Below are 14,096 nucleotides of genomic sequence, written 5' to 3'. Positions count from 1 at the left end.
ACGCCCGATTGGGCCGGATGTGACCGCAGAGGGCGTCGTCTGCCTGCAGCGGGTCCCTTGGTCCGACCCCTGTTGCGGGAAACGGCTGCGCAGTTCCAGCGCAAAAGAGGCGTCGCGGGGCCGACGGTGTCGCAGGCTATAGGCTAAGACTTTATTTTTTTTTATGCTCTGCTGGACGTGCGCATCTACGTGGCCGCCGATCGGGAAACCACCCGCGTAAGCTCAGAGCGGGGGAATCGCCCGTCATAGTATATAGGTAGGCTCTTCCTTGCGGCCGCTTTCTTGGGCGCGACGGTTCTCCTCCCACCTTAACGCCCCCAGCACGGCCGATCGACGCCTCTCCTCCTCGCCCACCATGGCTTCTACGACCCCGTACCGCATCGGGGTGGACGTCGGCGGCACCAACACCGACTCCGTGATCCTCGACACCCGCGCCACGGCCTCGTCCTCGCGTGGTGTCGTCGCCTGGCATAAAACCCCCACCACCAGCCCCAATGTCACCGACGGCATCGAGATCGCCGTCCGCGCCGTGCTGGACCAGTCCTGCGTCGACCGCCACGAGATCGCCTGCTTGACCATCGGCACCACCCACTTCATCAACGCCATCGTCGAGCATGACGCCCGCCGCCTGTCCAAGGTCGCCATCATCCGCCTCTCCCGCTCCTTCACGCGGGAGGTCCCGCCCTTCTCCGACTTCCCCTCCGCTCTCAAGGCCATTATGAATGGCTACTACTGCTATGTCGACGGTGGCCTCCACATTGATGGCTCCCAGGAAGCCCCTGTCAACGAAGCCCAGGTCGTCAAGGAATGCGCCGTCATCCGAGAGAAAGGCCTCGACGCTGTTGTCATATCTGGTGTCTTCTCCCCCATCGACGACCACTTCCGCCAGGAAGACTTCGTGCGACAGATTGTCCGCCGCGAGCTCCCGAACGTCGACATCGTCTGCTCGTCTGAGGTGTCCCAGATCGGCTTCCTCGAACGAGAAAACGCTTCGATATTAAATGCCTCCATTCTGAAGTTTGCCAGAAGAACCATCCGCGGCTTCAAAGATGCCATGAAGCGCTTAAATCTCACCTGCGCCTTATACCTCACCCAGAATGACGGTACTCTCATCGATGCTCCCTCCGCCGCCCGCCTTCCCATCCGTACCTTCTCGTCCGGTCCTACCAATTCCATGCGGGGCGCTGCATATCTTGGGTTGAGTGGTGCATCTGAAGAACAAGGAGAGAAGACAGCGACTATCGTCGTCGATATTGGTGGCACAACTAGCGATGTTGGCGTCCTGCTCCCGTCTGGCTTCCCGCGTCAAGCGTCGGCATATGTCACCGTTGCAGGCGTGCAGATCAACTTCAGCATGCCGCACCTCGAATCCATTGGCCTTGGTGGTGGCTCTATTGTTCGCACCGATGATGGCAAAGTGACTGTCGGCCCTGACTCCGTTGGCCACTATCTCAGCACCAAAGCTAAGGTCTTTGGCGGAGACGTTCTTACTGCAACTGATATTGCAGTGGCTGCCGGCGAGAAAATCGGAAACCCAGACCTCGTGAAGGATATCGATGATACCACTATCGCCAAAGCCAAGGCGCGCATGAAGACCATGCTGGAAGGCGTTGTTGACCTAATGAAAACCTCACCTGCCCCATTGCCTGTACTTCTCGTTGGTGGCGGCTCTGTCATCGCCCCTACAGAGCTAGACGGTGTTTCAAAGGTCATCTGCCCGCCATATCACTCCGTTGCAAACGCTGTAGGAGCAGCAATGTCCAAGGTCGGAGGTACCGTCGATATGATCCAGAGCACTGAAGAGAGAACCATCACGGAGGTAGTGGAGCATGCAAAAGAAATGGCTATAGAGCGAGCCGTGGTATCTGGCGCGCTCCGCGAAACTGTATACCTCGCAGAGGTCGATGCTATCCCCTTACAGTACGTTGCTCATCAAGTGCGTGTCATTGCCCGTGCTGTTGGTGAGCTCTCTCCAGCTGGTGTTCCCATGACGAATGGCGCACACCCCGAGGATGAGAGTACGGAGGATGCTATCTATCAAGAGGAGTCGAAGAGGGACGCCCACGATGATGAAACTGACCCTGCAGCTGTTGATGCCGCATCGTACAGACCTACAGTAATCAAAAACCCCAACACAGGTGTGCAGGAATGGATACTCTCAGAGGTGGACCTTAAGTGGCTCGCAGATGGCTGTTATGTTCTGGGATGTGCGGGCGGCGGCTCACCGTTTGGCGAATATATCCGCCTGAGAGATCAGATAAGAGAGGGCCATAAAATACGGGTAATAGATGCATCGTCGTTGAAAAAAGATGCTGTGATTTACTGTAAGTTTCGAGTCTGTGGTGTCTATCAAGTTTATCCATTGTTAACATCGTGGATAGGGGGCGGCCATATGGGATCTCCAGCTGTCTCTGTGGAGCGTCTAGCTAGTGATGAGACTGAGCAAGCATTCTTGGACCTGATGGAATACCTTCACCATGATTCATTTGACGCTGTAATGGGCCTGGAGATTGGGGGTGCCAATGGGCTGGTTCCATTAGCCCTGGCATCTTCCAAGAACCACGGCTGCCCGATGGTTGACGCAGATTGGATGGGTACGTAGTTCCCGCTTATTAGAAGTTGCCTTTCAACATAGATTACTGACAAACATTGCAGGACGTGCATATCCAACCTACTGGCAAACTACTCTATGTGTCTATGAAGAAAGCCAACTTGTCCCATGCGTTATTGCCTCTGGTGACGGTAGAACCATAATGATGACGAAAACTACGGATGACGAGATAGTCGACAGGGCTCTGCGAGCCTCTTGCTCTGAAATGGGATCAAGAGTCGGCATGGCCGCGAAACCCACCACGGCAGACCGGGTACAAAACTACGGTGTGCTGAATACAGTCTCCCTCGCCTGGCGTATCGGTCGGTGCATTGCTCGCGCGCATGCCAGCAACACCGTCAACACTGTTGCGGAGCAAATGATCGAGGAGGTTGGCTCCAGCGCAGCAAGGGTGCTGTTCCGTGGTAAAATCATTGCCGTTGAACGTCGCCTCTTCAAGGGGCATTCATACGGTGAAATAACGATTCAACAGACACAGCAGTCAGAAGAGGAACAATCGAGCAGCAATAATGCCGATGCCGTGGCCGTTGGCGGCGTCCTCAAAATTCCCTTCAAGAACGAAAACATTTATGCTAAACACATTTCGGAATCAGGTGAAGAGAAGTACATCGCCATGGTGCCGGATCTGATCTCTGTTCTGGACACCCAATCCGGCAAGGCTCTTGGTGTGCCTGAATTCAGGTACGGTGTGATGGTCACAGTGTTGGGCATTACGTGCTCTCCTCGCTGGACGGACACGCCGCGTGGCCTGGAGCTCGGTGGACCCGTGGCGTTTGGCTATAAGAAGATCGAATATAAGCCCCTGGGGACATATGTTGAGCCGAGGAGCGTAGTAATGGAATTTGCAGACCAGAGCGTCTGATATGAGAAAAAAGCGTTTGTTGGTTTCGGATGCTTTCTAAAGATACCCCTGGTATTTATTTGCATTTAATAATAACTATTTTATACCTGTATATATGTACATATTTCTTCAATAGCATAAATACTACCCCTTCATGTTCATGGTAAATGAACTGAGCGACAAGCTTTGTAGTGACCCTCAATAACCAGCCAATTCCAACAACCCCCTATAATTATAGAACACAACTTAGAAGTATAAACAGCACATATTATAGTGAAAGTATACCCCGAAAGATGAGAGCATTAATAGCATAACGATTGCGAATCGAATTATACGAGGGTTTGCAACTCGGCTGAACGGGTAGCTGCCCTTAGCACCGTGTGGTCTAAAAGAAACATCTCTCATGTATGTTGTTCATCAGCTGATAGAAAGGAGAACGGAGAGCGCCGCCCTGAAACGTGCCGTGACAGCCTTCAGAGACCCTCCTACAACGTTGAAAAATCATCGAATGTTCAGTAACGAAATTACTAGCACTCTAGGGTTACTCTGGTACCTCTCCCTTGCTATTAATAGAGCCACTCGACAATGAGTATGGTTGTTAATACTTGGGCTATGGGGGTTTATTATATTGTTGGTCACTGTTAGGTTTAGAAGGGCCAGAGGCGAAGTAGACGTATATCTTGATCATTTTGCTCCATTCTTATATCTTCTTCTAGGGCCTCATTAAGTTACATTCACAATGATCTCAAATTCTTCCAATCCTTTCAATTGATTATAACCGTTTAATAACTAGCGTGCCTAGTATGCTTAATAGATGGTTCCTCCTTCGAGTCCCACAGCTTTGTAGTAGCTGCATCCTCGAAAGTTATATTTCACACAGATAAATCTGTCGCAGTGCTAACCACTTAGCCAAAGGATGATCTGACTGGCAGTGTCAATCATTAATAAATTGAGTGGCGCGTATATGAATTACTGGGTACTTGTCCAAGGAGCGGTTATCCTAAAGAGAGTTTCAACATGTCTCGTGGGCCAGACTGCCAGGGGAATGTAAAATGGAAAATCTGTCCTGTGTTGCTTTGTGAACATTGGACGCGTAATTCGGTGAATGAAGTGCTCGGTGCCCAAGCCTCTCGTAACGAGTTAGCCCCGTACCTTCACTTTCAAAATGTTGTGCATCCCGGGCAAAAGCTGCAGAATTGGTCTGCAGAACTCAGGCTGCATACGACTATCATGAATAATAAAAATAATAAGAGACTATATTCGCTCTTAGTTGACGAATATTATTGTTAGTTCCTGAATTATTTTGTTGAGCGCATATGTAGCCATCCTTTCAAGGGTTGGTATATATTTTTCTGGCCGCTGAACATGAACTTTGTGGAGTCAAATTCTTAAGTTTCAGTAAATCATTAAGTGCAGCCTGTTACTCAAAAAGAAATCCACTTGTGGAAGTGTCACTGTGTATAAGCTGCCATTATACCAGTAGTAGTCTCCAATGTGCTTCTTTCAATTATTCAGGCCATCGCCTCATTCTTCATCAAAATAAGCTTACTATGAAATGCCAATACTACCGAACGGGATCTCTGGCCCATCCACGTGGCATAATTCATTTTGTAACTTGATCTATTTGCTTTGTTCGACGTGTTCAGTGGGTTTGATTGAGAAAGAGACAAAGCGGATTGGATATGGACGGGTCAGATAATTGAAGGCAAGATGAGGGTAACAGTCCTTGTCGCTAAGCAAAAAGGATGACCACTTGAGGATCTTCGGACCTAAATCAGTACTGTTGTTGTTTTCTTGACTGCCAAGTAAGAAAGTTGAGGAAAATGTGTGACGAGGGTAGACTTAGAGGGATGGTGCTGGGGGGATGGAAGAAAGAGGAAAATAAGAAAGGAATATAAGATATGGGAAGTGATGTTACTAGTTATCAGTGACTAGATTGAGAATTGCTCAAAAATTGTCGATTAATGCTATACTCGGCGGGGCTGGCGACTAATCACAACCAGTAGGTAATAGATGAAGGCTATCTGGCCTACCTGTCTTCGCTGTGGACGGTGATAACAGCCCGGTGATATTAAATGTTAAAACGGAGACGGAAAGGAAGAATAAGAACTGTTTAGACATCCGCGGGGTACAGTAGGAGGTATATGGTTAAGCAATATACTTGTCCGTTTGTTACCCCCCCTACCTCTAACCAGGGGTAGGATATTTCGAAGTCGAAGCCCTGAATATCTCTGGGAAATGTTGTACAGCCTCGACCCCGATAAAGTCAAAAGGAGTCTGGACAAAGGTCCATTGGCATGCTATTTTGGGCGGCACATAGACAGGTGAAATTTGAACCCATGCAGTGGATTTCAAACGTTGTGGATCAAATATAGAAAACATGGGAATCCTTGTCCATATTGAGGGAGGGAATGGGATGTCTTTTTCTCCTTTCACACATCCCACGGTTCCAAAATGATATGCAAAGAAGATCCTTTCGAAAGTTTCGCAGACTGATATTCGAGTGGAAACTTTCAGCAGCCGCGTATCCACTCTATCGACGTTTCAGATTATAAATTTAGGCTGGAACACGTTATAACCTGGCTGGGAATTTGTAAAGACCAAGTATGTCTCCCAAAGAACCTCATTTCTGACCCACATTGACTAGGTGGCACGGATGAGTTTCTTGTGCCGGGGCCTACAGGCAACTGGTCGGTATTATGATGTGGTCAGCCTGGAGCTTGATAGGTATTGTGATGCTATGGAGAGAGCGCACGGCTATTGAGAGCAGCCGAGAACATGGAATGGTAGGTTTGTGTTAGAGACGTTAATCAGTAGGGAGCCTACCACTTTCAAAGCATAGAAGATTTTCAGCCCCACAAGCAAGGTGAAACAGCGGCAGACTGCAACTAAGGATTGCCCGTTGTTACCTTTCAATTCTCCGATCAGTTTCAAGAGGACTCTCTGGAGTGAAACAATTCGTCAGTCTCCTGCTGAGGGTAAAGAAGTATATTGAGTCTAGAATGCAAGCTAGTGGAACTGTTTGTATAGTTTTGCCTCTAGCCAAACAATTTCGAGATTACCCACAGCGGCCAAAAGCCGAAAATATCGAGAATTTGAGCAATGCGGTTCGTGAGAGCATGTCGGCCGACGTGATCGACATCCGCGCAGTGAATTTGGTTGAGCTTGGCATCGCTTAGTAACAGGATCTCTGTTTGCCAACGCAAGACTAACTATATTTAGTTTGGACTTTGGGGGTCGAAGCAAATTTTCTGAGGTGACGTCAGCACTCTCGGACCGGATCAACTTTAGTCAGGTACTAAATCCGCGCTAGTATGATACAAGACTAGCGCTATTACTGCCTTGGCACTTCGTTCGTACTCTTGATGATCGCGGTGTGCTGCCACATTCCAATCGCCACGTCACCCCGGGAATATGCCTGATGCTCTCTCGGAGAGCATGACTCGTGCTGGTTACTGGAGGTCCCAGCTCAAAATGGATTGCTTGTGTGTGTTACGTGATAACGATCGGCTCTGGACCAATTGCCCCCCAGCAGAGCCCAGTCTGTGGTATGATTTCGAGCGCAGGTTTTTGGGCTGCTTACACCTGGCTCCGAAATAGCTCCAATGGGCATGGCTGATTATTTCTGATAGCAGCTAGACAATGTGGCGTCTGATCGTTTTGAGTTCCAAACTCGAAACAACTTCTTGCCTGACGTTCAAGGGGCTGCCCCCTAAGCATCAAACAGGTGGCTTTAGTACTCTACTAGTGCACACAGTTTACTTGTAGATCGGAAAAGAAAACGGGCTGGCATCTGACTCTGGATCTTGAGGAAGCTGGCTACGTACGATGTCGCCGATTTTCTTCCTGCAGGACAAAATGAAAGCACTTGGCTGTGAAACACATCGGAAATGCCGAAGTTGGAGTTGCTATCGCCTTCGCAACTTGCGATCCGAGCTGCATATTCCTCGACTCGTGAACTGGGTATCGATTGTTTCCCCGACACGGGGTAGGCCGGCCAGACCATACTAGGACTTGCCATCCAATGCCATTTGGGGCTTGGCTGCCCGTTTCTGTCTAAGACCGTTTGCACCGCGAACCAGCCTACGGGCACTGTTACACAGGGCTTTCAGAACCTCAGAGGGTTGGGGACAAGGTGGAAAGTAGACACCTTCCATTTGGTACATGCAATCGTGATTTTCCAACAACTCCTTGGCATGGCGCGTTGCTTCCGCATACGGAGCGTCGTGTGATCGAGATTTGGAAGGGTATGCAGTGTCAGCTATGCGAGTGCGAGACTCGCCAAATACGAAGTGACAGCTTGAAGTCGCACGCGGACATGGCTGGCGATTTGTCCCAAACATACGGATACGTCGCTCAAAGATCATATCCTTAAGCACGGTACATATCAAGGATGAATTGCCAGTATGCAGACATGTATGTACATATATACCTTTGCTTTCAAGACCCAGGCCCCTGAGCGCGTCGTTATGGACGTCGGTATGGCTTGGACGCCGTTAGGCTCCGCAAGGTCCCACATGCAGCTCCAATGCACCCTGACCGAAATACCTTCGGGTCAACCATGGGGCCATCTACCTTCTACTAGAGGATTTTGAATCAAAGCAAGGAACGTTACACAACTGAGGCACATTTTTTAGCCGAAGGATCAATCACAAGATGGCGCGCAGGGAGCAGCAGGGCCGTGACTCAGCGGGCCTCGAGACTCTCGCGGTTTTCTTGGGAGGAAGAGCACGGTACGCCGCTGGCCGTGACGATACAATGCAGGTTTGAGCAGTAGGCAGGCGGCGTCAAGCCGTCTATCAGGGCTCCAGCCAACCAACGCTCGCCCGCGTAATCGTCAATACCGTTACCGCCGGCATTCTGGCCGGCCGCCCATGGCCCGTAAAATTACGATTAGCCGCGTATGCACGCTGTCTCGCCGCGACGTCCCCCACGCCCTCCGGTGGAGCGCCACCCGTCACGGCTGGTAAGGTGCGGAGAAACCGTATCCCCGCCCCGTCAGCCCTGTTTATCAAGCTCGCCTCCAGTTCGTTATCTCCCTGTTCCGAACACCACGACTCACCCTGGCCTCCTGATAGACGGCCGTCCTCTCGCGACCTTACCCACAGTGCCTACTCTCTGTCTTCGGTGCTGCGTGATGATCCAATGCTCTTGTTTCCGTCAGATCACCCGTCCTGAAGCTTGTCCTTCAACCGCGTGTCAACCCTTATTCATTGCTGGCCGTCCCCGCATCTCTCCCGTGCGACCTTGTTGTTTATTGTTCTAAATATTGCCAGCCGCGGTCTTCTGCGACGTTTGTCTCTGTTCTGATAACCCGAGCTCTGCCCTGGCCGAGGATTCTGTGTTGCCCACAGTCCTCATGAACGGCTCCCCTGTGTTCGTCCTTTGCCACTGAGGGGAGTCCCGCCTTGGGCATTTGTTGCTTTTCCTCTGCCGTTTATTCAATGTCGAGGACCTCCTTCTTCCATTTCGGTTCCTCTCTTCATTCTGGGCATGGAAACTCTCCGAAAACCATCCCCCGCTTCGTTATCGGATCGCGTTTCGGGTCGCGATGTGCCAGGCACAGTTCAAATCCAAAGCTCTGCTCGCCACAGTCCCGTCGAATGTCTCTCAAAACAGAGTAATATCAACGGGGCGAATGCGACGAAGCCAAAGCAGTCTAAGAGCCGTAACGGTGCGTATTCTGTTCTTCGCTCGACAAACCAGTCACCAGTTGTGTAGAGCCGCTTGATTTCGCTGGCTAATATGCGAGTCATGTGTAGGATGTGCGACCTGCAAGTTGAAGAGGTTAAAGTGTGACGAAACTAAGCCTATATGCCAGCAATGCCAAAGACGGAATGTTACTTGCGGGGGCTATAAAAAGGACTATAAATGGAGGTCGTTCGAAGAGTCTAGTTTCACAAATAAAGCAGCAAAAGGGAAGAAAGGTTCGTCTATCCGTGTATTCTATGTCAGCTTCTTTTAATCACTAATTTGATTGCCACTTGTTCTTCAGTACCCATAGTCGCACCGCCAGTTACAGAAAAGAAGGATTTTTTCCCCATATCAGCCTCATCAAGTCCAGAAAATTCAGCATGGACAACTGAACTTAAGAAGGCTCGAGCCAGGATTCCTGTACCGAAGCCTACCGGTCCTAAATCATTGGAGATTATTTCACAAAGCCCGGCCAACTTTATTCCGCCGTTTGTTAACCCTCATGAAATTCTTGCAGATAAATACGATGGGAATTCATTTTCAGCCCCTCCAAATGTTGCAGTGAATTCATCCGAATCCAAAGATAACGCACTTTTTGATACATATACATCATTCGCTCACGACAATCTGACAGACCGACAGCCTAATTTCTCGGCTTATACCAAGAGCAATGACAGTGAGATAGAAGAAATTGTTCAACAGACTGGTTTTGGATATGATGGAATGGGCTGGGTTGATTCTGTATTGCCACATATTAACTCAAGGCCACAATTAGGCCTCACAATGGCGCAGGAACCGACTTTATCACCCGGAAGTTCCGAAATGCTTCTCATGAGCTTCGACCGGAGGACATGTGGCATATTATCCGTGAAAGACGGTGTCTCGGAGAACCCTTGGAGGACGCTGATATGGCCTTTGGCAAAGGAATCACCCGCACTATATCACGCTATCTGCTGTCTTGCAGCCTTTCATTCCAGTAAAGAGGACGCGCAGCTCCGGTATACCGGAATGGACCACATGCGCCAGAGCATTCAATCACTCGCTAGGAATATAAGAACTATGAGAACGGACGCTGCTTTGGCTACCACTCTTGCTCTCACTTTTGCAGAGTCGTGGGACCGACAAGTATCTAATGGTATTCAGCATCTTCGTGGCGCGAAAATCCTTGTCAACCAAGCTCTAGAGGACCAACGGCACGTTTCAATCCGACGTAGTGACTTTGCACGGTTGCGGTTCCTCTACAATGCCTGGATTTATACGACAGTTCTTGCTCGCCTAACCTCGCTTAACGACAGCGGGTTTGATGAAATACCATGGCCTCGTGAGTTATCGCCTACCGCTTGGGTTCATGAAATCGACCCCTTACTCGGCTGTGCGGCTACATTATTTCCTCTTATCAACAAGGTCGCCCACCTTGTGCAGAAAGTCTGTAAAAGCAGAACAAACTCTATTGCCATAATATCAGAGGCCATTGAACTGAAAACCTTAGTTGAACAATGGGAGCCTCCCACGTACTTTGAACCTCCTGAAGATCCAACATCGGATGTCCAACATAGTTTTCAAACAGCCCAAGCGTACCGTTGGGCAACATTGTTACATCTACATCGTGCTGTTCCGGAAATACCTTCAGAATCCGCAAGTGAATTGGCAAAACGCGTTCTTGTACAATTAGCAACAGTGCCTCTGAGCTCCCGGACAATAGTGATTCAAATATATCCTCTGTTGACTGCGAGCTGCGAAGTCGACAGCGAAGAGGATAGAATGTGGGTAAGGGAGCGCTGGGCTGCGATGCAAGCGAGATTGAAGATCGGCAATATTGACCGCTGCTTGGAAGTAATATATGAAGTTTGGTCTCGTCGCGATGACTGTTACCTTGCAGCCCTAAATGGCCAACGCTTTTCGTTTGTTAGACCAGTGGATCCCACCAGAAATGAAAACATCCAAGGGGATGCAATAGAGGATGGCCTTGAAGGTTTAGGCTTTTTTGATCCCCAAACAAGGCCAGAGTCGGTAGTGGAAGCACCAAGCATAGCATTTGGTTCGCCACCCGCGTCATTAGCTTCTCCAGTACGAGGCAGGCGGGAATCCGCCAGTGTGTCCATGAACTCGGATTTCGAAAAAACTGTTAGGGGAAGAACTCATTGGCTGGGAGTGATGAGGGACTGGGACTGGGAAGGTAAGTGATTTGCTCCTGTGACCTCAGTAGTTCTCATTAAACTGATACATTCCAATATTAGTGCTCCTGGGATAGCATCCCGTCAGATCCGTATGCAATTGTGCCTGGCATCTATAGCCTTGGCCATTGGAAATCGCTTTCGGCTTATCTGTGCCAGCGTTGTATATTTGTCATCGCTTTACCTTGCCTGCTTCCAACTTTGATTTATCACAAGGCGTTAGCCCTGCAGCAACTGCCCTGTCATAAAACCCTGTTGTGATACCCCTTTCTTCTCGTATCAACGTCGCCCATGACCAATTCATAATTCTCTAGCTTCTTCGTCGTCATCACAAACATTGTCATCGTTCCGCGGGCACCTCGGCTCCTGGCTTATTATTGCTCAATATACCCAAGATTTTTTAACTGCAATTTGCTTCTTAATTCTGACTGATATCTGTTTGATCTCTCGCTGCCGCTTTTGCATTAGTCCTTCCCTGTACCTACACCTGTACATGTATCACACATCAATAACTCCTTATGCCCTGCAAATTTCTCCCTCTCATGCTGGTTTCTAACTTTGGGTCTTTCGGCTTTGCGTTTATGTATCTGCTTATTTGTGTTATCGATGGAGTTTCTTTCACCTGGGAGCCGTCGGTGCATTGATGGCTGTAATGATGATAGCCCTTGAATTTCTCGAGGATTGGATTTATGCTGTTCTATTTGAAGGATACATTGTTTAATGTTTGCATTTTGGAAGGGTTTGTCTGTTCTTTTTGGTTGTATTTCTGGAACCCAAAAAAAAAATTGACTGTCAAATTGGAAATGAAGAGTAAGAAGAGTTAGAGTGCGTACTGACTTACCGTCCATGACGCAATTGGTTCACCCGAAAAGGATTTCATATTTCACAATTCCTTTATAGGGTTTCTGAATGGCCCTCGAGTGTTTATGAGGTCAGTAGTGAGTCTCTATAGGCAGCAGGTACAGAGCTATATATAAATCAAGAAAGCGCAATACTTTTCTAGCCTGCAAATGTGCATGTCACCCTTGCAGCCGAGCTGGAAGGGTTGTATTTAACTTAATGCATGGGCCTGTGAAGGATTGCCTTGCCTATTACAAGGATATTCCGAAAAGAGGAAAGAGAAACGCAACTACATATATGGGAGTAGATATGTCGTAATCGGGAAGCATGAGCACGACATTGTTTGATATATACTCTGTACTATGGCCGAGACACACCTGGCAGCTGCTTTTCCTGAAGAGTTGCGGGCGGGTGGCCGGCCAGCCTAACAGGATGGGCTGTATTTCGGTTTCTTATGCCGAATATGTCTTTTGCTAGAGCATCCACAGTCGGCATCGGAAAAGGCAAGGTTTTCAAGGGTCATGTATTTATCCGTATACAAACCTAGCCTTTTCTAGAAACAAAAAACCAAGTCCAAGTCATTAAAGCACGGTTTCTAGAAGCGACTCGCTTTCCTTTCACGGCAAACTTATGGCGGTATTAGGAGCATTTTCAAAGTCAAAACGGCGTGGGTTCTTGAGTTAACTAAAATAACCAATCCGAAAGTCCGACGGGCATGCTCCCTATAGGTTTCTCAGGATGTGCGAGCCACCGCGATTGTTTTTGTAACCGGCGGCGCGAGCAGCGAGTTTCAGTGACCTTCAGCCATCGGCGGGTTGATACTGCGATAACCTTCTGGCGACGTCACGTTAACGCAAAGCGGATAAGCTATGCGGCGCTTTACCGGAAGCGGATAATTTATCCCGCGCCGCCTGGAACGTCTCGACTGAGAAAGAAAAGGGAAAAAGGGGGAGAGAGCAAAGAGAAGAAGAACCCATGGGCGAGCTGGCGATGGCTGCTTGTCAATCGCCACGTCAGTGCAGCAGCACTCAGCAGTGCGGAAGACCCAGCATTGAGCCCCGGGGAAGGCGGGGATACACGCCGGCACTGCCCGGGCGGCTTCAAAACTCTCGATATCCAGTCTTCCCCCTCTTTGGAGCATGGGAACCGTGCGGGGAAGCTGGTTTGGCGGGAGCCAGCAATGGTGGCCCGCTAGTACGGCCCTCAGTTCCCAAAAGGCAGTATATATAGGGAGACCGTCCCACTGACGAGACATGCATCTTTGGCCCGTCTAGCGAATCCAACAGCATCGCAACCTAACCTCCAAACTGACACTATCGCGTGGCTGATATATTATATCCTTACCATCAAAACAGTCTCCAGCATCGCCATCATGGCTTCTCCAGTCGCAATGAAACACTATGCCAAAGCTCAGTCTGAATTTAAACTACCGCTGATTGCTAACGACAATGCCTTCCTCGCGGATGTATTTTCCAGGTAACTGTGTGATGTTTGTGCGTTGAACTCCAGCGTGTCCTGATCGCAAGGTGTAGTCAAGCCGAGAACCCAGAGAAGCCGATATCCGCCGGCTTCTTTCGAATCGAAAAAGGAACCCCTTTGGTCTATACCTACACCTACGACGAGATGAAGGTGATCGTGGAGGGTGAGATGGAGATAGCGGATGCTACGGGCCAAAAGGCCTCGGCTCGACCCGGGGATGTTTTCTACTTCCCCAAGGGCACAGTCATCACCTTCACCACTTCGTCGTATGGAGTGGGGTTCTTTGTGAGTTGTTTCCGGGTTCCTGACGTCAACATCTCGCGTCTGACTGATAGCACAGACGGGACAACGAGCAGAAGGCGGCGCATGACGGATCGGGGATATGACCGGGCTCGAGTGCGGGTACCTGGTGCCGTAGACCTGGTTCGCTGCATAGTTACCCGCAAGGTTAGCTTAT

General features: G+C 49.5%; 3 protein-coding genes across 3 annotated transcripts; all 3 read left to right on the top strand.

Annotated features, from left to right (window-relative positions):
* Positions 1–355: 355 nt before the first annotated feature.
* LOZ57_000541 (uncharacterized protein) lies at positions 356–3,473 on the top strand (the record flags this gene model as incomplete). The annotated part of the gene is made up of 3 exons (XM_049249640.1): positions 356–2,324; positions 2,382–2,594; positions 2,656–3,473. 3 exons carry the CDS (start codon positions 356–358, stop codon positions 3,471–3,473), a joined length of 3,000 nt encoding a protein of 999 aa, XP_049111834.1.
* Positions 3,474–8,945: 5,472 nt separating this feature from the next.
* Positions 8,946–11,397, top strand: LOZ57_000540 (uncharacterized protein; the record flags this gene model as incomplete). Its single annotated transcript, XM_049249639.1, has 4 exons — positions 8,946–9,126; positions 9,215–9,379; positions 9,448–11,322; positions 11,384–11,397. The coding sequence occupies 4 exons, from the start codon at positions 8,946–8,948 to the stop codon at positions 11,395–11,397; spliced, it is 2,235 nt and encodes a 744-aa protein (XP_049111833.1).
* Positions 11,398–13,532: 2,135 nt separating this feature from the next.
* On the top strand, positions 13,533–14,009 carry LOZ57_000539 (uncharacterized protein; the record flags this gene model as incomplete). The annotated part of the gene is made up of 3 exons (XM_049249638.1): positions 13,533–13,636; positions 13,693–13,924; positions 13,980–14,009. The coding sequence occupies 3 exons, from the start codon at positions 13,533–13,535 to the stop codon at positions 14,007–14,009; spliced, it is 366 nt and encodes a 121-aa protein (XP_049111832.1).
* Positions 14,010–14,096: the final 87 nt, after the last annotated feature.

Source organism: Ophidiomyces ophidiicola (genome assembly GCF_022830035.1).
Source record: "Ophidiomyces ophidiicola strain CBS 122913 chromosome Unknown scaffold_1, whole genome shotgun sequence".
NCBI lineage: Eukaryota > Fungi > Ascomycota > Eurotiomycetes > Onygenales > Onygenaceae > Ophidiomyces > Ophidiomyces ophidiicola.
Note: the sequence above shows the minus strand (reverse complement) of the source record. Positions and strands in the feature narration are given on the sequence as shown.